This window comes from Synchiropus splendidus, chromosome 10 (assembly GCF_027744825.2).
Source record: "Synchiropus splendidus isolate RoL2022-P1 chromosome 10, RoL_Sspl_1.0, whole genome shotgun sequence".
Lineage (NCBI taxonomy): Eukaryota > Metazoa > Chordata > Actinopteri > Syngnathiformes > Callionymidae > Synchiropus > Synchiropus splendidus.
The window spans coordinates 16025691-16048020 of NC_071343.1; the positions used below are offsets into that span (position 1 = coordinate 16025691).

General features: G+C 43.6%; 3 protein-coding genes across 3 annotated transcripts; 1 reads left to right on the forward strand and 2 right to left on the reverse strand.

The window, feature by feature from the left end:
- Positions 1-1267: 1267 nt before the first annotated feature.
- Positions 1268-2283, reverse strand: LOC128766284 (galactose-specific lectin nattectin-like). Its single transcript, XM_053877806.1, has 5 exons — positions 2218-2283; positions 1893-2021; positions 1674-1808; positions 1493-1601; positions 1268-1332 (listed from the first exon to the last, which is right to left on the reverse strand). Exons 1-5 carry the CDS (start codon positions 2281-2283, stop codon positions 1268-1270), a joined length of 504 nt encoding a protein of 167 aa, XP_053733781.1.
- Positions 2284-6074: 3791 nt separating this feature from the next.
- LOC128766285 (galactose-specific lectin nattectin-like) lies at positions 6075-7279 on the forward strand. Its single transcript, XM_053877807.1, has 5 exons — positions 6075-6084; positions 6127-6212; positions 6353-6487; positions 6942-7047; positions 7212-7279. Exons 1-5 carry the CDS (start codon positions 6075-6077, stop codon positions 7277-7279), a joined length of 405 nt encoding a protein of 134 aa, XP_053733782.1.
- Positions 7280-7555: 276 nt separating this feature from the next.
- On the reverse strand, positions 7556-22282 carry fhip1b (FHF complex subunit HOOK interacting protein 1B). Its single transcript, XM_053877592.1, has 12 exons — positions 21987-22282; positions 19220-19607; positions 16822-17226; positions 16266-16496; positions 14920-15165; positions 14678-14845; positions 14226-14305; positions 12593-12762; positions 11213-12526; positions 10970-11148; positions 10735-10897; positions 7556-10193 (listed from the first exon to the last, which is right to left on the reverse strand). The coding sequence occupies exons 2-12, from the start codon at positions 19346-19348 to the stop codon at positions 9883-9885; spliced, it is 3396 nt and encodes a 1131-aa protein (XP_053733567.1). The 5' UTR covers positions 19349-19607; positions 21987-22282; the 3' UTR covers positions 7556-9882.
- Positions 22283-22330: the final 48 nt, after the last annotated feature.

The window sequence follows — 22330 nt, forward strand, 5'->3', positions numbered from 1 at the left end:
CTCATTTTCCTATGAGATTTCCCACTCTCTAGTCTTCAAACAACTCTTACAATGGCATCTCACATCTTTTGAAACTGTAAAAATCCGGACACCCCCCAAGTCCTGCCTGACTGGGATATTGAATTGTCAGTCAGACATGATGGTACCGGTGGTTGACATACGTCCAGGGGCTTCTCAGGTTTCCAGTCAAGGATCCGGATCACTGTCTGAATTCAGGAATTTGGGATCAGACACGTTCAGCATTTGTGCCAGAGTGGCAGTTTGATCTAGCATTTTTTTTTAAAAAAGATACTTCGTAAACAGGGTAAACAGGCAATTGTGATGGGGTGGAGTGAAGCTGGATTCTGGAGCTTTCCACTCACTGAGTGCTTTTCTGGTTAACCATTTGACAAGTCCCTCAAAGTAGACAAAAGCAAATTGTGAAAATGTAAAAATGGATTAACAACACACACAGCATGGCAATTGTTTGTGTGTTGATGAAAGACTAGTTTCATCCATCAAACTTTTGGAGGGAAAAAATCTCAACTGAACTCAACTTCCTTTAAAACAACTCCCAAAGAAGTAATGCTACCAGAACAGTGGACTATATCTGTTTATCTTAAAGAACAAATCCAGACCTTTATGCAGATGACACACAGATTTACCCACAAATGAAGGACTGTATTGCGTGCTTTGATGGCATAAGGTGGATGGGTGAAAATTTCCACCAACTGAACCAATCAAAAACAGTCTTTCCCTCACAAAACAACCCAACAGATTGAGCCCAAACTTGATGCATCTTATCCCGACCCTTGCTTTCATTTCATGATCATATTAAAGAGTCCAGTTTCTTCAGCTTCAAATGACGATGGCATGGATTGTCCAGTGTTCCCCTCATGACTCCTGCTTTCACTGGTACGTTCATGACTGTATCAAATTCACATCCATGTGCACGAATGTAAACAAGTGTGTAGATATTCCATTCAGGCGTCTTCTGTTTATGTCATGTGTGTGTGAAGAACTCAATGTTCAGGCCAGTGCCAGATAAATAGGTCAAAGCTCACCCTGTTTTATTGACAGTTTCATTCATAGTCAGAAGTAATTTTTGTGTCAATGCAACACTGCTCAGATCATGTGAAAGCTCATGGTTTTATTTGAGTTAAAATAACAACATCTTGTAATAGAAGTGATACACCACATACCAGAATATAAAAATGATCAGTGTTCACCCTGAGATTTAATTCAGAAGTGATAAACATAGAGAGTCATGGTGGAGGCTTCAGATGCTTCACAGGTCCATGGAGCAGACGAATGACATTTTGGAGGAGCATTTGCGGTCGTTCCAGTAGTTTCCTGCAGGGGGCGGTAAGAAGAGAGAGTCAGACTGAGAACCTCAGGTTGAAGGCTACCAGAAGACAAAGGTCAGTACATTCCAGGATTCTCCTCAACTCTGCTCTAAACAGTTTAGAGATGAGAGTCTCCAGCTTCCACTGAACAACCTCAAGTATCTCACCATTCCAGTTCATCTCCATGCAGTGCTCATGTTTGTAGTTGTTGGGTTCATTATTGGCCCAGCGCTTGTAGATGCATGGGCTCCCATCAGCCCACAGCCAGACCCCCTCCTGGAAGAGACAAGTCAGTCCATCTCCTCTGTAGATGATGGATCATGAGCCAGCAAGATCCCGACTTCTCACCTGCACGGTGTCATGTCCTCCGATCCAGGCCCGGTTGTAGTAGCCGGTCACTCTGTGGATCATGTGTCGCACAAAGAAATGCTCCCCTGCTTTGAGGATGGAAGCCAGGTTTCCTCCCAGGGACTGACAGTGTTTCTGAGAGGAGAGGAAGTGATGACTCAGCAGATGATCTCTGGCTACACAGGTGTTGATGTAGCAAGTGACAAACAGGGCTCGTACCTCTGCGCTAACCCAGTCCTTCCTGGAGTGGTGGTACATGAAGCAGCGGCCCTTAAACTGGGTCCATCCGTTCCGGCAGCATCGAACTGGATCACAGAAACAACACTTGTGAGACTGAACTGTTGAGTCCTGATGGTTAGAGACCCAATAACTGATGGACAGATCCAGCTACAGACCTGGTTGTTCAGGCTTCTCCTCACAGCAGCACTGTCAACACAAAACAATGAGAAATACAGCAACACATCACACAGTTCAGTCACACTCTGGATCAGAGTCCCAACATGGACACACATCAGAGCACCACAGTGGACCTGAGAAGACTCACGGAGGTGGCAGACAAAACTGCACAGCACAGGCAGGCCAGCAGGAGCAGCAGAGACGAGGAGGACATCTGGAAAAGACATGGAACATCTCCAGCGTGAGGATGAAGGAGTGAACAGGGATAAACTGAGACGGCATGTTCTCTTTCTAAACCCTTCTCTGTGAGTGAGTCCTCACCTTCACTGGTTCTGTCTCCCAGGGATGTAGAGCAAGACGAAGGTCGACTGGTGACTGTCTCAGGTGACTCGGCTCTTTATATACTCCACCAGACGGCTGTGGTATGTGGAGCACAAGGGTGTAACTTCACCTGCGTTTCATTTATGGAGTCATTAAAACAAATACCAACTCAATTATCCCCTTGAGTTTGTTGATGGGTCCCTTCATTCCTGAACCTCTGATGGAGGAGCAGTTATTCAGTCAGTCAGTGATGAGTCTCATGGTAATAAAATGCAGACTTTTTCCATGAAGTTGAGTTCATTTTCTTCGCTGCTTCGATGAAACCTCACGTAATTTTTAAGCTCCACGTGCAGCGCTCTGAAAACGGGGACTCTTTCTTTAAGCGTTTTTAAGCCTCACCAGCCCCTAACCTCCAGCCATGTCGTGTTGTGTGTCGATGCTTCATGTATGCTTTGCTCTCTGCAGGACAGGTATAGATCCATCTTCCTTAGGTCCAGCATTTAAATGTTTCATTGCTTATAATGTGTCTGCCAATAAAGTGTCTTAGTCAAATTAAGAAGTGCATTTGAATGTTGCCGGCTCAGACTGGACACTTTCCAGATGTGATGTGATGCAGCGCTTCTTGTTGATCCGGTTTATTTTAATGGCGAGTCTCCTCATTTGTTTATAGCACATTGGTGAGGCTGCTGTTTGAGCCACCAGTGAAACTTCAGCTGGGCAAAGTGTCTGTTTATATGTGGCCCTCATGATCAGTACAGCAGAAGCCAATCTATGTTTTTCAACATTCATTACAGTTCAAATTTGAAATAGCCACTGAGTTGTTATTTTTATTTTAGCTTTTGTCTCGCAAAGACGAATAATAACATATTTAAAAATAAATACCTTTAAAAAGTTCCTTTATCACAGTGTTTCACCCAAGTTTCAAGATATTCACAACTTGAAAAGATCTGCCAAACTCTCAGGGTTTTTCTTTTATGTTTTTTTACTTTTAATAGTGGGTATACAGTCAAATAACATGTACACTGTCTTATCAAAGAACATATTTTTAGTGCATAACATCATGCTATGATTATATTTCATGTCCTTTTTCTGCTGTCTTTTAGACATTACATTTAAAAATATATATGTCCGATCTTTAGGCGTGACAGCAAGTGATGGCCAAATAGGGCTTCATGAAACAGGGTCCTTGTTTTCAGAGCTCCGTCGGTGGTGCTCTCGGTTGAAAAATGATGAGTGAATTTCCCTGAAATGGTTGTAGAGAGTGCCATCCAGTGGGCTTATGGACACTGCTCCTTGAAACCCCGTCAGCCCATCACTATCACGGTATACAGTAGGGAGGAAATTGAATAGCCCACCACTGCCCTGTAGACTATTGATAAAAGAGCGCCCTCTAGTGGGCCTGGAGAAGAAACATTATCAAGTGTAGTACCACAAGACTACAAGCTTTTTTGCCAAAAGAAAATGACAATTTTACAGTTGGAAATGTTGCCCAAGGGTTGATATGTTGTTGGAGTTCTTTTTAGTTTTTTAGGAATTCAGCCAATAATACCAGAGCAGGTGTCAGTTCCCTTTTTTAATAAAAATAAATAAATAAATAAATAAAAATAAAGATAAATAAATCATCTAGTTATAGCCATTTCTGGGTAGACACATATATATGGCCTGCAAAAATGCTTCCCAGCACAATCTCCTTTGTCTTGTGAGTCAAGTGTCAGTTGAAAATGTTTTTAAATTTTATGTAAATTTTCAAATGAAGAAGTTGAGTGCAAACACTTGCGGGACACTGGGAAAAAATTAAAAACACACATATATTTTGATGCAGACTCTACCAGGACTGGTTTCCTGGGATGACCCAGGTAGAAGAGTTAGTTCAAAGAAGGATGCAGTGGGTCTGTCCTCACTGCCACTGCCTTGTTTCCTCAGTCCAAGCTTGTCTCCTACAATGTAAATATATCATTGACTGCAACATTAACTTTCATATATGTCATTAGCACAACATACCAGTTACCATTTTTCTCAAAAGTATTGTTTAATTTTTTATTTGCTTTCATGTTATTGTAGTTAAAGGACAAGTGAATGAAGGGCCTTTCACCAACCTATTTGCACTTTTTAGTGACGCTTTAAACATTTAAACAGGTTCTGTGGTGGTTGAAATTATTTAATAGATGCAATTAATAAAATTTAAATACTAGCGTGCTATTCTCCACTTAACCATAGATGAGTCTGCACAATTATATTTTCAAATGGTGTTTGTCCTCTACCGTCTTCCGCTCTGCCAAAACCAGGTGTGTTAGGTGCCATCCCTGGTGGTTTGCTGGCCACATTCTTCAGCAGCCAGAGCCACTATTTAAGCTGCAGAATCCCTCGTCACTCATCGAGTCGGACGGAGAAACTTTGGACGCCTCTGCACCAGTCAAGGTAAGACTGACTCAAGATCATTCTGACTCCACTTCACTTCGCTCGGCTGATAGTTGGTGGCTCTATATTATTATTTCATTTCTATATTTCAGCTGTCGGTAACAAACAAAGCCAACGAAAGAGAAGGCAGAATCTAATGCTACAATGTCGACTGACATGCAATTGTGAGGGGAGGCGGAAACACCATGAGCTAAACCAAGTCAAACTTTCAAAGGTGATGGGCCAAGTGAAGAGGGAAACGCAGTGGCGACGCAGTGGCGCCGAGCCACATTTAGGCCTTGTTAGAAACTTTTTTTGACCGATCGTAAACTGCGATTCGCTTGAATTTGTTCTTGTCATTATCAACACATTCATTGACAACTAACACATGAAACTTATATTTAATCTAAATTTATGGCCGTAAACTTCAACTTGAGGATGAAAATAACACACTTCAATCCGGAACCGGAATACTACAATACTACAAGTCCAAAGACAGTGCCATCTAGTGGATTCTGAAAATGAGGACGCTGTTTCATGAAGCCTCACCACCCCGTCACTGCACTGAGAGAAGGACGCAGACAGGAAACTCTCTAAAGTTTACTTTGATCACAGCACCTTATAAATGTGTGTGATCAAAAACACACATTTATAAGGTGCTGACCAGGATGTGTGTGTTTCCAGATGGCACTGTCTCACCTGCTTCTGCTCACCTGCCTGTGCTGTGCAGTTTTGCCTGTGACCTCCATCGCTGGAAGCACTGGTGTAAGTAAACGTTCTTTATCAAACAGCTTGATTCAGGGTGTTGACGGTGGGCGAGACTCTTCTTTGAAGGTGCAAGAGAAACGTATAGCTGGTGTTGGGCGTATCTGACTGAAGGATGAATAGCACCACTTGTGTGTGGAAAATATGAAAATAATAATACAATAAAATTAAAAAAATAATAATATAAAACTGGTGAAATAAATACATTTTTGAGTTGAATATGAAATGAAAAATGAAACCATAACTAACATATTTTAAATTATATGAGAAGATGTCTGGCACCGGATCATATTAGTATTGAAAACAGAGAAATTAGGGTGTTTTGGTGCGTTCCAGGTACTGAAAGGTGCTGTGAAGCCGAAGCCAGGCAATCCTGGTGAGACGTCTGACTTGGCACCGCCTGACAGGAAGATCAATCCTTACTATCCACACTACTATCCTTGGCCCATATATAAACGTCAGTATATAAACATTCATTATAACAATCATCTTTACTCATCTTGGTCTCTGTCAATGAGATGAATGGCTGGATGTTGGTGGACATTGGAAGTGAGCAGTTCCGTGCTTGTTGCAGCCTCCTGCTGCCCTGCTGGGTGGACTCGCTTGTGGAACCGCTGCTTCATGTACCATCGCAGGCCAAAGAGCTGGACCGATGCAGAGGTACTTTTCACAAGGAGGCTCTCTTAGTTTAGAAATGATGTGAGGCTTCATTGACAGTCAAACATTACTCAGCAGACAGTGCCATCTAGTGAATTTGTTGACCTGCATCCTCGATTAACACGCGTGTGTTCCGACTTCAGAAAGCCTGCATCAGACTTGGAGGAAACCTGGCCTCCATCAGAGGAACCGTAGAGAACAGGTTTGTCAAAAAGATGGTGAACAGAGTGACGTACTCCAACAAACCCATCTGGATCGGCGGCTTCGACAGCGCGAGTGTGAGTCAGATTTATTCGCCCACTTACTCAAACACACTGTCATGTGACCTTTCACCTGTGAACACTGTTGAACTGCATGATCCCTCCTTGGCCAACAAAACAAATGCCTAAAAGTTCCATGTAGCTCTCAAGTATCAAGTTTGAGAGGAGAAAAGCCATTGAAAGGTCCCGTGATTTCGCAATGCATTATGTGCCATGTTTATGGTCAACAGAGAGGAATGTACTGTACAAGAAAAAGCTAATGGATCATACCAACGGCTCAGTACCTCGAAACATTCAGAGACAGTGATCCGCATGAAGAGAGTTATGATGTAAACTCAAAGGAATAAGTACTGTGCAGGTGGCTGTTTCCTGCCATTGCTGCTTCAGGTGAAACAGCACAACTATTAAACAATGAAAACAGTCCAGAAACTCAACACAAAACGTTTGTGAGTTGACTGTTTTTCTCTTCTAGGAGGGGATCTGGCTGTGGAGTGATGGAGCCAGATTCTACAACTATCCTTGGGCAAAGAAAGTGAAGAAGAACAAGTTAGAGCAGTGTCTGCTGTTCAACTTGATCGGTGAGAAAAAGCCTCTAAAAATCGCCACTCAAAAAAAAAAATAATAATAAAATATTACACACACACATATATAATTTACATTTTATAAGAATTCTATAAGAAGAAGTCCATTCAGAGACACATCCCTGCCAACGCTAAGGGTGTGCTCTTGCTGCCCCCTTCAGGTACCTACTGGAAGGACCAGAAATGCGAGAAGAAGTTCTCCTACGTGTGTTCCATGACCTTGAAATAAAGCCCACAATGGCGTTGTCGCAACCTTTGCCCATGATTGAAGTCACTTTCCTCCTGGATTAACTCAACCAAGATTTAGAAACGTAATGTTCTCATTTATTTCTCATCTCTGCTGATTGATCTTTTCTTCAATAAATATTGAGCATCATGTTAGCTTTGTTTACGTCATCTCACAAGCACAGCTACAACATGAATGTGCAAGTGAGACTAGGAGATAAACATGTTCAGAGACAAGTCCCAAAATGCATCACTCAGTGAGGTGCATCAATAAAGAGACAGGACACCAGTGATATTGCTCTGGCAAAGACTTTTATAAATTAATACAAACATTCTCATTGTAGTGTTAATCCCACCGATTAATCTCCTCCTTTGTGTGACCATGTGATCTCAAAGTATAGAAAAATATTGTTTCAACATTCATCATTCGACTAGTTTCGCTCCCTCGGCTCTCTCCGCGTTTTCTTTCTTTTTTCACTGCAGGCTGATGCAGGCGGTGTTGGGGCAGGTTTGCATAGATCGCAGCTCAGTTGAGATCAAATGAGGAGTGGAATTGGCACAACGTTGACCAGGTGGCTTCAAGCACAGATTCAACAGGAAGGGACTCAATTGCAAAAGACCCGGACGAGTGGATGGAGAGACACCAAAACCCAATATTTGAAATTAAAAAAAAAAAAACACAAGTACATCACAAGGTTTTAAATACTTAAAATAGAGCCGATCGAGATGATTCAAAAACTGAATGCAGCGTGAATAAAAAAGTTTTTTTTTTTTTCAAATCAACTCAATTCAAAATCTGAGTCCCTGTCTTTCTTCGTGGAGTAATGAAGCGGTGGATAAGCCTGTGCGCACATTAAAGACCTCCACTGCCATTGAGTCTAAAATAACCCCCACTCAAATTGTCCTGTGTTTTCTGAGATGATATCAATAACAAAAAAAAGACTTCACGCTCTCGTCACCTGCTTCAAATCTCAACAGAAATGGTGATTTCTGAGGCAAAACACGGATGGTGAGGTGCAGCAGTGGGATGTTGCCTCCCTCCCTGATCTCACCTGTTGGACCTAAAACGGCTTCTTTTGCAAAAAGCACTGTGACTCAGCAACAAGGACAAGGAAAAAACAGCTAGATTTTATTTAGCAGATCTGTTTTTTGAAGTGATCTCCTCCACCCTCTGCAAAAATTGAAGCGTCTGATCCTCAGTAGCGCCGATTAAAGCCAGCCTCCTCCTGGGTTTTGACAACTTGTGCTAGGAACAGACTAAAACGATTGTGGAAAAACTCTGGAGCTGGAGATAACAGCCATGAATATCAGGCCAAACTTATCCTTTTGGGTGAAAGTGAGGCCATTTACGTTGAGATTTCTGAGGCATGACTGCACAACGTCATATATTCATACAATCACGGATTACAGTGTCTTCGACGTGAGGGGAAACCAATGGCGACGGTATTATCAGAAAGCAAAGTGGTTGCTTCAAATGTATGTCCATAGTCACCTATGATCCAGTTCTGCCAGACGTGTAGACACGCCTCTCCATTTAGGAAAAGAAAAAAAACACTACCCTGCATGTTAGTCAGGCGCAAGTTAGGATTGAGATTCATAAGCGACTGAAGACATAGGAGAACCAGTGTCAGTACACAGAAGGTCAAGGTTGGCACACTGAAGGAAGGAAAACAAAATCTCATGTAAGAAGCCAAAACTGCATGGACTGAAATAAAACTTTGTTGTGTGCAATCTCTCCGACGTGGAGACGTTCTGTAAACACTGCAGTCTTTCCTGACAAAACAAACTGAAGATTCACAGTGATGCGAGGATTCATGGCGATGGCGGGGAGTGACATTTTGGCCGAGGCCTCCAAACCGTCCTCACATGTACTTGGTTCAATTGAAGGAGCTGAAATTAAAATAGCAGCACGTAGTACTCTTTTGATGTTTAGAAACATCGATATTCAGCAAACGCCTCACAAATACTTCACTGGTTCTTCTGGTGAAGCGTTTGACTTCACTTGAAACTGTTAAATAAAAACAATCACTGGCTTTGATCTGAATCAAGGAAGTGTGTTAAAACATAATGCCTTAAAATCATTTAAAAAATGTAGCGTAGAAGTCAAGACAGAGAAAGGTGACGGAGCTAAGACTCAGACGCCAGAGAGTCAACTGAAACCCTGGTTTCAAGACAGAGTCTGAGGCCACGGAACACGCAGACTGAAGGCGTTGCCTGTATGGTCATGTGACAGCAGCTGCAGCTTCATGGCAGTATTGCATCCTTCACTATCACTCGCCACAACACCCTGACTGACTTGTTCCTTACCTTCTCACTTTGAACGTCTCATTATTTTGGTGAAATCCTGTTTTGTTTTTTTTTTTGAGGATAAGGTGTTTCGTTCCCTTTGACTTAAAGGTGTAGCACCAATATGGGCGCGGAAGTCTTCACCACTTTGACACATGGTACGTGTATGTACAAACCTCAAGCTACCCCCGTAAATCTACATTTGATTGTAAATATATTACAGGATATGTACAAGATGTGTCTGCAGTCGACCTGCATCATAGAACATTTTGGTAGAAAAGGTTTCGTATTCCCTTTGTTTGGAGGCAGAATTGGCTTGTTTCACTCCTCTGCCCCCGGACTTTGAGGGAAGGGCAGGCTGACCGCGTGCTCTTGAGCCAGCGCCGCCAGCTCCTTCAGGAACTCTGAGAAGATGACGGCGCAGTAGACGGCGTTCTTCACCCGCAGCGCCTCGGCTTGCTTCTCCAGACCGGTGACTCCGCCCCCTCCGCTGCCCTTAAACAGGGCGCTGTGCAGCGAGTGGCCGCCCACCCGCACGTGTGCCAGAGCCAGCTGGGCAGCGTTCCGAGCCCGAGTTGGGCTGTTGGTGTGTCGCAGGATCAGGTCACCCAGCGAGGGCTTACGACTCTTCACTGCAATGGAAGAACGACGGCTTAAACCATGAATCTCCACTTGAGGCCAAGGGCAACGCTCGGGCACTCATCTTCATCAACGTGCTTCTTTGGGAAGTTAGTTTACAGTGAGTGCTCTTTAAATTAGTTTGGAGTTTGATCTCATCTTTTGGCACATGCAGAATGACTTGTGAGCCAGTTTGACCCCCAGGTCTTGAGTTTAACATATGCTTAAGACAGTTGCGTGTCATAGTTTCACATGCAACTAAAGATAACTAACGTTTAAATAAGTTAAACGTTGCCTATGATAAGGCTTCATGAAACAGGGTCCTCATTTTCACAGCTCAGAAGGTGGCGGACACAGATTAAAAATGATGGAATGTTTCACTGAAATAGCTGTTTGAATCTGAAGAGTGCCATCTAGTGGGCTCTGAACATTGCGACACAGTTTCATGAAGCCTCACAAGCCCATCACTACTAACACTGTGACAGGTTTTTCTGTCACGGCATAGACAAACCGAAACCGAAGATGTGCGTGACCTCACACGAGGAAGGCTCTCACCTAGTGAGTCAGAGCGCCGCAGAGGAGGCACAGCAGCAGGCGAGTCGGTCCAGTCCACTTTCCCCCGGGCCACCAGGTACTGCTGCGCCTTCTTCAGCATGGCAGGAAACTCTTCGTGCGAGGCGGCGAAAGCATCGATGCGGTTCTTCACAGAGCCCAGGACCTGGGTGGGATTTGGATACACGGTTACCCGGAGAAACATCGGGACCCAACAACAGGATGTTTGCTGCCTCACCTGGATCAGAGACTTCACACTTGGTTGGAAGACCATGTTGGCGTTGAGCAGGAAGGAGCGGAGGAGGGGCTGTGGGTAGCAGGCCAGCTGCGCCACGATGCCCGTCAGCAGGATGTTGACATACAGCGAGTTCTGGAGCATGTTCTCCAGCTTGGCAAACAGAACCATCATAAAGGGACCTGGAGGAGAGAATATATGAAGAATGCTTTCATTGCTCAGGCAGTGAAACACGAGGTGGTGTACCTGTGTAGGGCTGAGCTGCCGGCTGATTCACGGGTGTAGCAGGGCGACACACACTCGCCACAGAAGACTCTGTTTTGGAGCCGCTGTCCATCTTTGCTCCAGAGCCACAGGGCAGTGCGGGATCCTCCTCCTGGGACTCTGTTGTGGCCTCCTCCTGCCGGTCGGCAGAGCTGCCGCGCCCCTTCACCCGGCTCTCCAGCTCGCTCAGCTCCTGCGTGAAGGCTTCGATGCTGATGCCCTGACCGTTGGAGTCTCCGGGGAGCTGAGGGTCTCCCGGAGCTTGTTCCAGCAGCTCCTCGATGAGACTCTCTACAGACTGTTGTGTGTGATTGGCATCTGGAAGATCTGGGAGTGCACTCTGCACCACGTGTGAGGTATCACTGTTTGGTGTGTCGGAGGGCGGGCTAGGGGGCACCTTCTGGTTGGTGCAATGAGACGTTGCATTGCTTGAGTCACTGTTGGTAAACACTGACTGTGAGACGGTAGTGCAGGTGTCCATGGCTCCGTTTCGATTCGCGTTCTCATCCAAAAACTGGGTCTCCTCGAAGTCCCGCTTCACTTTCTTGACCGCAAGCTCTCGATCTCGACTGTGTGAGCAGCCGTCGTCCGGCCTCATCGCTCCATTGTACATGGCCTGGTAGCTGACGGTGATGGCAGTGGCTGGGACGTGAGGGGCGGCGGAGGGCGCTGGGTGGGAGCCGGACGAAGCGTCAGGCAAACAGGAAGGGATGAGAGGGGGAACCGGCTTGGGCAGGAGTTCCTCTCTCTGCAAGCTGCGCTTTTTCGAGCGTGGTGTCAGGCTGATGCAGTTGTTGTTCCCAATGGTCACATCCCACTCCCCGCTCTCTCGCTCTGAGCTGGGCCACTCCGATCGAGCGGCTGCGACAATCGCCGCCCTCTGTTGGCCAGGAGGGGTTTGGCTGCCGCCTGCGTGCTGCAGTGAGAAGTGCTCGGGGAACATGGCCAGAGAAGCGTTGGACGTTGGGGGAGGAGGAGGCAGGGGTGCCGTGTTTGCTGAGGGATTATCTCCGTCATATGGTGCGGACCAGTCCCGGCAGGCCCAAGAGCAGAGTTCGACGCCTCGCCGGGCATCTTTCAGATACTCCAGATAACCAGAGTCCCATTCCAGACAGTCCAGCTGACCCTGCTGGTGGGCCAGGCTGTCATGAGTCAGAGGGTGAGGGCTGGAAGACCCAGGCTGCAGTGGCTCCACGCTGGTAGGGGTTGAAGGCCCCCCCAGTCCACCGCTACTCTGTTGGCGGATAAAGAAGCCCAGGCGGGACGGTGTGCTTGGTCTGGGCAGGGCTGGAGATTCTGTGTTTGGGCGGATAAAAACATGCATCACAACTGCTTCACATCAATCATGACGTTTGTGCTCACCTTTGCCCCAAAACGGAGTGTCCTCATCACGCTCAGCAGAGGGCGCCACACTCACCCGGCAACATTCAGGAATGAGAGACAAGAACTTGTTGGCAGACTTGCCATAGATGTCAGTTTCTCGAATGGCACGCCGCTGACTCAGCATCAGGTGGGTGCAGGGCAGCAGATACCTGTTGGTGAAACCACATAACACCTTTATTAAGAGCTACTCATTCTGTCACTATAGTTGACAAAAGGATAGTCTGGTTCCAAATCAGGAGGACAGCAATAAGCAGACGCTACTACTGCCTTTTACTAGTCTACTTGTTGTACTTGTGTGTCACCTTCCAAGACAGTACTTCAGGCCAACTTCCTGGCCTGGGTCATGTGACACGGCTCAGGTCAGTGCTCAGTCATACTTGGCAATAGTAAATGATTGAATAGTGTGAAAGATTCCAGTGTGGTGCCGTCAGAATTGTCAGACTTCCCACTGATATTCCAGGGAGCAGTCCACTTGCATGCCAAGTGTTCAGCAGCGTAACAGAATCTAAAATGTAATAAGACAAAACCAAATTCATTTAACCAGCTAGGAGTTTTGCTTTTCACCTTAATTTGTTTTTTTTTCCAGGCCTGATGATTCCCACCGAAAAAAAATAATAATAATAACATAACTGATAAATCTTGCATCATATTAGTGCAGTGAATGAGGTCTTTGGGATTGCCACCTTTTCATGCAGAAAAATAAGGGGCACCTCTCAACCGGGCAACAACTCAATAAGACAAACAAAGCAGCAGCATAGAGAATGGAAGACACGACGAAATTGGGGAGGCTTCTTCATAAAGGAGAAAATCTTTAGTTTAGGATTATTCGGCTTGAATTACAATTCACTGACTTTCATGCCATTTGATTTCTGAGACATTTGAGGGGAATGCGGGTGTGGTGTGAATGAAAAATAAATAAGACAAAAAATGTCTTGATAGTAAAAAAAGATGAGGAAGGAAGAAGGGAGAAGAAGAACTACAACACAAGACACTCATCTATTTCATGATGTCTTGACTTTCCCTGACAGAGACATCAATTCAGGAGATGGGATTATTTCAGATTATGAGAACTATAGTCGTTATCTTAAGGCACAATAGGTCAGAAATAAGGGAAAGATGAAAGGATCTCTTATGAAAACACAAATGTGAAAGATCAGACAGAACGTTATTTAAATTAAGTTTGATATCACTGGATTAAAAGGCAGAATCCTGAAAATGGTTAGTGAAAAACAGAGAAAATAAGAAGAAGCTGCCATTTTGTGTACACCATTTTATTGTGTAATGTAGTAACTACATCAGGCCCCATATTTACTGCTTGGCTTGTTTAAATGTCACAATCACAATGCTGCTTCTGGCAATTTTGTGAACTTAAAGGAGTGAAAACAGGTCGATGTTATCAGATGCTAATCAGCTATCAGAGACGACATGCTATCACCCGGAAAAAGGAAGTGACACAATGTAGAGACTTAAAGTGACGAATACATACACACAACTAATGGTATTTATGGAATATAATTTGAGGAAAAACGTGACCATATTTTAATTATATCTAAAAATATATTTAAAACTTAAACATATTAAAAAAACAGTCCATAATATCCTGCTGCATTACCTGAGAACAAGCTGCAGCATGATATCCTCACAGTTCAGGGAGAGGAGGGTCCTGAAGAGGCTGAGAGACACCATGCAGAGCTGCAACACACACACACACAAGACACATAATGACTCAAGATATCTTTTTAAAAAGGATGACACTGGAGTTAAACAAGTCACAACCGTGTAATGACAATACTTCAGTGCAGAGGGTCAGCAGCTGAAATGCTACGTCTAGACACACACGCGCACACACACTCAATAATCAAATTGTTGCTAGCTTATGAGGATAATATACGAGAGTGTCACTGAAATTGGGTCAGGCACGTTCATCCAAGTGTACAGAGGACTGAATGTCAGATTGTGTTTGCTCATCCAAAGCTGTAAGCGCAGTGACCAAACATAGAAGACAATTCTGAAACGTCAGACTCCGCAGTGTTGGTCACAGATAGTGTCCAAACATGTACAAACCCTGGAATTGCTGCTGATGCGTGTGACCAGGGTGTCGAGGATGGAGTCGTTGTCAAGGTGATGGAGGAGGATGAAGCGCAGGAAGGTTTTAAGGAGTGACGTCTCTGACACACTGCGCAAGAAGAGATCCAGGTATGCTGTGCTGGCAATCATCTCGTCCACCGACGACTAGAAACACACACACAGAAGCGTTGCAGGCTAAACCAACTGCAGACTCCATCAACTCATCTGCTCCTTCTCACCTTGTGGAGTGCGGGACCCATGACGGGTACCAGGAAGCCATTGTGGACATAGTCCAGGAGCTGGGTGCGGACCAGTGGGTGAGCAACCTGGACCACGGCATTGCAAAACTCCAGAGAGTTCATGAACAAGACAAGGGACGAGACGCCTATCCAATCTTCTCGCCGCAGAGCATGCCAGTCATCACCTCGGACCTCAATCTTCCGGGGCAGGGAGGAGTAAAGGGCACTCAGGCCAGTGGCCAACACCTGCAGAGAAAGCAAAGTCACTAAAGGAAGACAGGTACCATAAAGTCCGGACTTGTAGCACTGCAAATAAAAATTGAAGAAGGAAAAAATGCATGATCACTTCTAAACTAGTTTTTAAAACAGGGTCATGAAACAAACTCTGCAATGTTCTGAACTTGAACTTGAAACTTGAATTGAGTCCTCACACGTTTTATTTACATTAAAGCGTTCAAAATGCACTGATTCCGCTCATGTGTCTGAAGTTCCGACAACACAGCCGGTCTCAGCTGCTGCATCTTGTCTCCGGTTCTCCAGCAAATCAGATTCTGTTGCCAGAGCTACAGACACGTAGGCAAAAACAGAGCATTTTGAGTGCTTTAAGGTAAATAAAATGCCTGTGATTTCAGCAATTTGATGTGACGAGGCTCAATATTTTGGCAGCATGATGCTCTTTTAGCCTGTAAAATCCATCTATTAGCCACAGTGCTGTGTAAAACATAGGGTTCAGACCGCGAGACAAAAGTAACAGCTTATAGTGCAGGAATTACGGCACCTTAATTTTCATGTTTCAGTTCTTGTTTTTTTTTCCGTTTAAACACATATTTTCATACACAAGTCAAGCACAAAGCCACCCACATACCCACAGCTGACAGAGACAATTTGAGTCACTCACCAACGGCCTTAAACTTTCATCAGAGTTTCCAAACTACTTTGTGTTGCAAATGTTTGCATTTAATCATACAGTTTCTTGTGAGGAGCATTTTTTTTTATAAACACAGGAAGTCTAAGCCATGTTCATGGCTGACAAGTTCTGATAAAGTACAGGTTCTCCATTTCTTATCATCACTCCATCGCTGACAGAAAAGCAACACTCATATTTTCACACCTACAACTAAGATGAAAACCGTTTTCATTTGAGTTTGAGAGTCCTTCAGGTTAAGTGCTCATGCTTAATAACATATGTTGCATCTATATAACAAATTAAAAAAAAAGAATTTCATTAAGAAGGACTGTTGGTCACCAAAGTTGGGGTCATAAGCACCGGAATAATCTTTTATGTATCAATGTTGACTAAAAACCCTTATGGTAAACAAACAAACAAAGCAAGGAAATGTACTCACTGGGCAGAAGTAAGAGTTTTCAGTGATGTAATGAGCCACTGCTTCATTGCTCGCCGATGCTGCCATGACCAGCAGGAGTGCGTCCCTGGCCTGCTGTCCCAGCGCTCCATCTCGGTGTATAAATGGCACAAGGAGGGAGAAGATCAATAGATTGGTGGAACCTTGCTGGGCCGGCGCTGCCCGGAACAGCATCTCCAAAACCACAGGCTGCCGAGCCATGGACACGCATATCTGTCAAGGAAATGACAGAAATGGAACTTAAATCACCAAATAATTGAGACGGGGTTAAAAAAAAGGAAAGGTTTCAATGGACACGCTGGGAAAATGGGTCACGACTAAATTTAGACTGTAGTCACCGTACTGCAGAGAAATAAAGCAGGTTTTCAGTTAGTAGCTTCTGAAATATCTGGTTATTTTTGATAAACAAAATGTCACTCTTCTTTTTAGAGTGTATTCAGATACTTTTATTGTATCATAATATTTTACGTTGAGAAGATTGAAAGCCTTTAAATGCATGGCAAATAATTAAATAAACACAGACAAAACAATATCAAACCTGATTAAGCAGCAGAACCAGACTATTCTCCAAAGACGAAGGACAACCCAAATCCGGGTCGGCACATGTTCCCAGCAGCCGCAACAGTGGGTGAAGGACGGCAGTGTGCTGTAGCAGGGGCTGCTGGGACTGACCAATGAGCATCTCGAACAGTTTCAGCAGCGCCCCCTGACTCTCTGGGTCAAGACCGCGACGCAGGTGCCACTGAACAAGGCACTCGAGAATGTTCTCAGTGACCACAAGCTCAAGGATGGGACCCATCGGTGGCAAACTGGCAGAACCCTCAAAGTCTTCGGCGGGCCGCTCCTCCGCCAGCAGACACAGCATCTGATCGGTGTGATTCCTCACTGCGATCAGGTCATCGCTGGATGAAGAGGCGTCATGCTGATCCAACACTCGGAAGACCTAAAATTACATTAGATTTTGGTTTGGAAAATAATAATAATAATTCGGAGAACAGCTGACCTACAAGACTGTGAAAGGAAACCAAAATAAGAAAGCTAACACCAACCTCACCAAACAGTGTTGGCATTACAGTAAGAGTACAAACACTGTAATTTAGTACATATTAATTTTAACATTGAAAACAAGCTTGATAATTCTTACTTCACAAAAACACTTTTTGACTCAGTAGTACTACATAAGTAAAGCAAAGTAAGGCTAACTTAACGCTGAAGTAAAGATCATCGTCCAGTCCCTTTAGTTGATTAAAATACATTGAAAAACTTGACATCACGGCTTTCTTTTGCTCAACTGACAAACACTGCATCGATGGTTCTATTCTGCTACTTACATGCCGCCACTACCAACATCAGGATTTAAGAGAGAAAAATAAAAACAAATGTTACAATCTATGCAGATGAGTCCAATGACATCAAATAAATACATACAAATGTATTTTTTTTTTTTTTTTTTTTTGCTGCTTATGATGTCCATCCCATTTCTTATCTACCCAATTAATTCCATTAAGAAAAAGTAACCAGCAACAAAAAAAGCAAAAACAGACATTCAGCTTGTCTGTTATCCCACTTCACCCACATTTAAGATGTAACACATGCTTATTTGCATTAAGAATCCAAGTAATAATCTGGAAAGTCACAGTACATTTGCTCTGTTAAGCTTCAGACACAAACAACATAAAGGTTCTTTAATTAAATTATCAAATGTTTGTTGAGACCAAAAAAATGTGTTAAATATGTGTATGTCAATATTGTATTTTTATACATCACAGGATTACTAGTTGGTTAAACCCTAAGGGAGCATCAACAAAAATGATCTGTGCATCTCTGAAGGAAAGCTCCCTTGACAGACACATGTCCTGAAATCTTTGTCCATTGACAAGCACCCCAAAAGGGCAGCACAGGAAATGTTTCTTTAGCATCAAAGTTCATTCGAAGAGACAGACAATCAACCTTCTGAGCAACTATCGCAATCTCAGAGAGAAGACACACTATGGCCATCACTGAACTTCAAATCACACAAGAGATTCTGTTATTATCTCTTCAATGTTTATCTGAAAGTTACTGTTCAAATCACAGGAACCAGTTACCAAGTCAGTCAGTGTAGTTAGGCGGCAGTGTGTGTTTACCATCATGTGAAACAGTTTAAGAGTCAGAATATTCCAAGTCAAGGGTGGGCAATCAATTGCTGACCAGGCCAAATTCTTTCCAGGGATGTAAGGAGCAGTCAAGTAAAAAGCCACAAGGACAGAAATGAAAAGAAAAATGTTCAATGCAAAACACATTTTTAAACAGGGCAAATTGAGGCTACGACATGACATTATATGCTTAAAATGTGTTATGCTTATTTGTATGATTTTTAGAAAAGCACTCAATATTTACTCAATAATTTTTATTTATTTATTTATTTCGAATTCAAATAATAGTTTTGCTTTTGCTCTGGCCGCATGAAAACAGGCAAATGGCTGCATCTGGCCCCCAGGTCGCACTTTACCCACCTGTGTTCTTCGTCCTACCATCAAATTTCAGATTAATTTCCCATTTTTTCCATCCATTCTTTTTTTCCTCATTGGTTTCAGACTACAGCTCTGCTACTTTTATATTTATAATGATAAGATGCAGTGCAAATGATGTTCAGAGATTTGCTACTACCTGCTATTATATTGTTTATAATTGATTATCTGCACTCTCACAAAACAAAAATAATAATTGCCGTGCATGCATGTGTCCTTCTATAGATGACTGTGTTCACCTGGAAACCTTTGCTAAATTTGTCCACATCTTAACATATTTGAGTATCACCAGTGAACATACAGTGGAATAAAATAAACCACAAGTTCACTGCTGCGGTTTCCTGCAATGCGCGGGTGGTTTCGTGCTGCGTTTGGTTTAGAATAGGGGCCTATCAAATGAAAACAAAATGGATCACAGGAACTCACCTGTCTCCAGTGGTTCTCAAACACCATTAGGCAGGTCTCAGGATCGGCAGTGCATGGGCTGGACAGCGGAGCACTCCGTCCTGTCCGGCTTCCAGGACCCCTGGGGTTCAGCCTGCTCAGCCAGCTCATCTTGGACGTAGTGGGTGGCAGGCAAACTTTGAGTTTTCAACAGTTAGAAAATAAAAACAAAGGAGCTGGTGAGGGGAGGAGAAGAGGAGGATAAAGGAGAGATGGATTTCTCAAAGAAAAAAGGAAAGGACAAGTGGTGTCACTGAGAGTCAGTGAACAGCAAAGAAAAGCTTCAGAACTGTGAATCCTTGTTCTCCTTCAACACCCTGTCATCCAGTCTGCAGACAACTCCACTCCATAGCCAGTCAGGTCTGCTGCACTGTGAAAGAAACACAAAATTATTATGATGATTTTACTCCATCACTAACATTGTTAGGCTTTCCAATCTATGCTGCAACAGGAAACTGCACTGGTCCTCTCTTTAACTTGAATGTCCAAAATAAAAATGTTTCTAAACGTTAAAAAAAACCATACATTTGACAGGAAAAAATGTCACCACATACTTACTTTCAATATAAGCATCCAGGTTACAAACTCGGAGCAGTAAATTGACAGAATTGTGTGTCAGAACAAGCTCATTTTACAACTACAGGGTTTGCATGAAAACAGCAGTTTACACCGTCACTCAGCAAACAATCTTCAGTGGCGCCTGTGGTGAGCTCTGGCTCAGCAGTTGTGACTGGTTCTGCAAATGCTAAACACTCTCCTAACCAGCCCTTATATCAGTCACATTTAGGGGGGTTTCACGTCACGCCAGTATCAGATCTACCAAAGAGTCTACTTTGCCTGAAATACAGAAAACAGATTCTAGAATAAATAGAGTTTCACCGATAGATCAGTGGCATTATGAGCCTCATGATGTCATCACAATGGGCCCACTGAAATTTCAATGCAGATTTTAAAAAGTTGCTATTTGTACACACATACAATTCAAGCAATGAAGCAGTAACAAACATGGCACACATGGACAAACCACAAGAATAAGATGCAAGCTGGGGTTAGCCAACGCTCTCTCCTGATCATGGCACATTTGCCCAAAACTACCTCTCACTCCCCTGCACCAGAGTTGATAGTGAGAGGTTGTTATGCTTGGCAACAGGTGGTGGCTGGAAAAACAAAAGAATATCTTCACATCCTACATCAATGACGAAAAGAAAATGTGTTGGTGGCAACTCTTGCGTGCTTCTTGCTCTTGGTTACAACATTATTATTTTTTTATAAGCATCTCCTCCAGATTTTTAAGAGTGAGTCAGAGTACTATAAGATAGTCTACTTTTAAAACATATATTCATAGATGTAGTTTACAGTAAATTTTGCCAGACTATTGAGGTTGTCTTCATGCAGAATTCACATACTGATATTTGGATTTACTGTGTTACATATTTAGGGCTCTTAAGTAGGGTGAAACATTCAGGTCACATACTTCAGCATTATAAACCATGTAAGGAAGATCAAAGTTCAATCCCAAGTTCCAGGAAGTAGAGGTATATTCACAAGGACTGTGATCAAAGACGAAGCTCATATCAAAGTCCAACAGCCATGAAAAGCTCTTTCCAGAGTTAAAAAGATGGCAACATAGGATTAACTTGGTTTAGCATTAACTCCAAATCCTGCCAGGTGCTTGTCACATGAAGGCAACTGCAATACTTGGGAAGTTATGATGGTTTTCAATACAATGACTGTTACACCACTAATCCATGGTGTTTTTTGTTAACTCGTGTGATAACCAACTAATCCTAAAAGGCCGACAGATCTGGATGTTGAAGCATTTTTTTTCTTCTCATTTAAGCAGGATCTGTGAGTCATATTAAATCCCCTGCCACAGGGTCAACAACATTAGATATACAATGTAATATCCTCTAATTATTATTTTATTCATCTTGACCAATAATTTTAGACAGTCCACCTGCTGAAGTTAAAGTTTTAAAGGGATTTCAGCACATTCAGAAATGCAGACGGCTTTTTATAAATAGAACAGCCAATACATTTCCTATTATGTATGAGAGGAAAAAGCTTTGAGGACATTTAAATGTTATTGAGCGATTATGGAATCATGCTCCTCACTGTATTTGCTGCACATTGTTTTTCTAAGATCTTTTGTATCACTTTTTTTGCACTTTATAATATTATTTCTTTTTAATTCATTGTGATATGTTGTGTACAGAGCACGATACAAACACAATTTATTCCTTGGGATTGAGAAAGTTTTTCTGATTCTGAATCACCACGTTGAAATAGTTAAGTTGAACATTGTCTTACTTAAGTGTCTGGTATACCAGGGGTCTGTCAACAGTTCTTTTACGGAAATCGTGAGACACTTTATGGCCATATGAATTGATAAGTAGCCAGAAGCCATCGTGACAGCCCGTTGATAGTGAAGAGGCGAACTGAGTGTTGGCTGCTGGGGTGATGAGCAACAAATCACTGCGGTGCTTGGGCTCTGCAGCAACCTGGCGGCATGTCAGGTCGTCTCAAACGGACTCAACTCGAACGCACCAGTTTGGAACTTTGCAATACGCAGTGGTGTCATTTGATGATCTGAACCGGGTCGAACATTAGCCAGGTGTCAAACAACAACAAGCAGAGCCTTCCACTACCTAACGGGCTTCCCGGGCTCGCTTGCAACACATACCAAATCACTTTTCAGTCCGACATAGACTGTGAGGAACAGTCGGCATCTGTAAGCTTGATGACTCACCATGGGTTCTCGTTCTGGTTCGGGGCTGCTGTTTTCCTCTGGTACCTGCTAGCTGCGATGGCAGGTTGCTAACGACTAGCAGCTAGAGAATTCCACAATGTCAGAGCAGTAGCAGGAACGCTGGCGTCCAAATTGAAAAGAAAACGGCTATGAACTGTGCTGTGTCGAAGCTGGGAAGCGAACGAACTAACCACTCCCCGGTTCGGACGGTCGTTCATCATGTTAGCGTCAGATAAACATCCCATCCGATGGTCCCTCCGTCACTCGCCCCGTTCCGACAGCCATCTTAGTTAGGCTCCACCCACACAAGCGGCCTCAGCCCCACCCACACCACTGGATGCAAA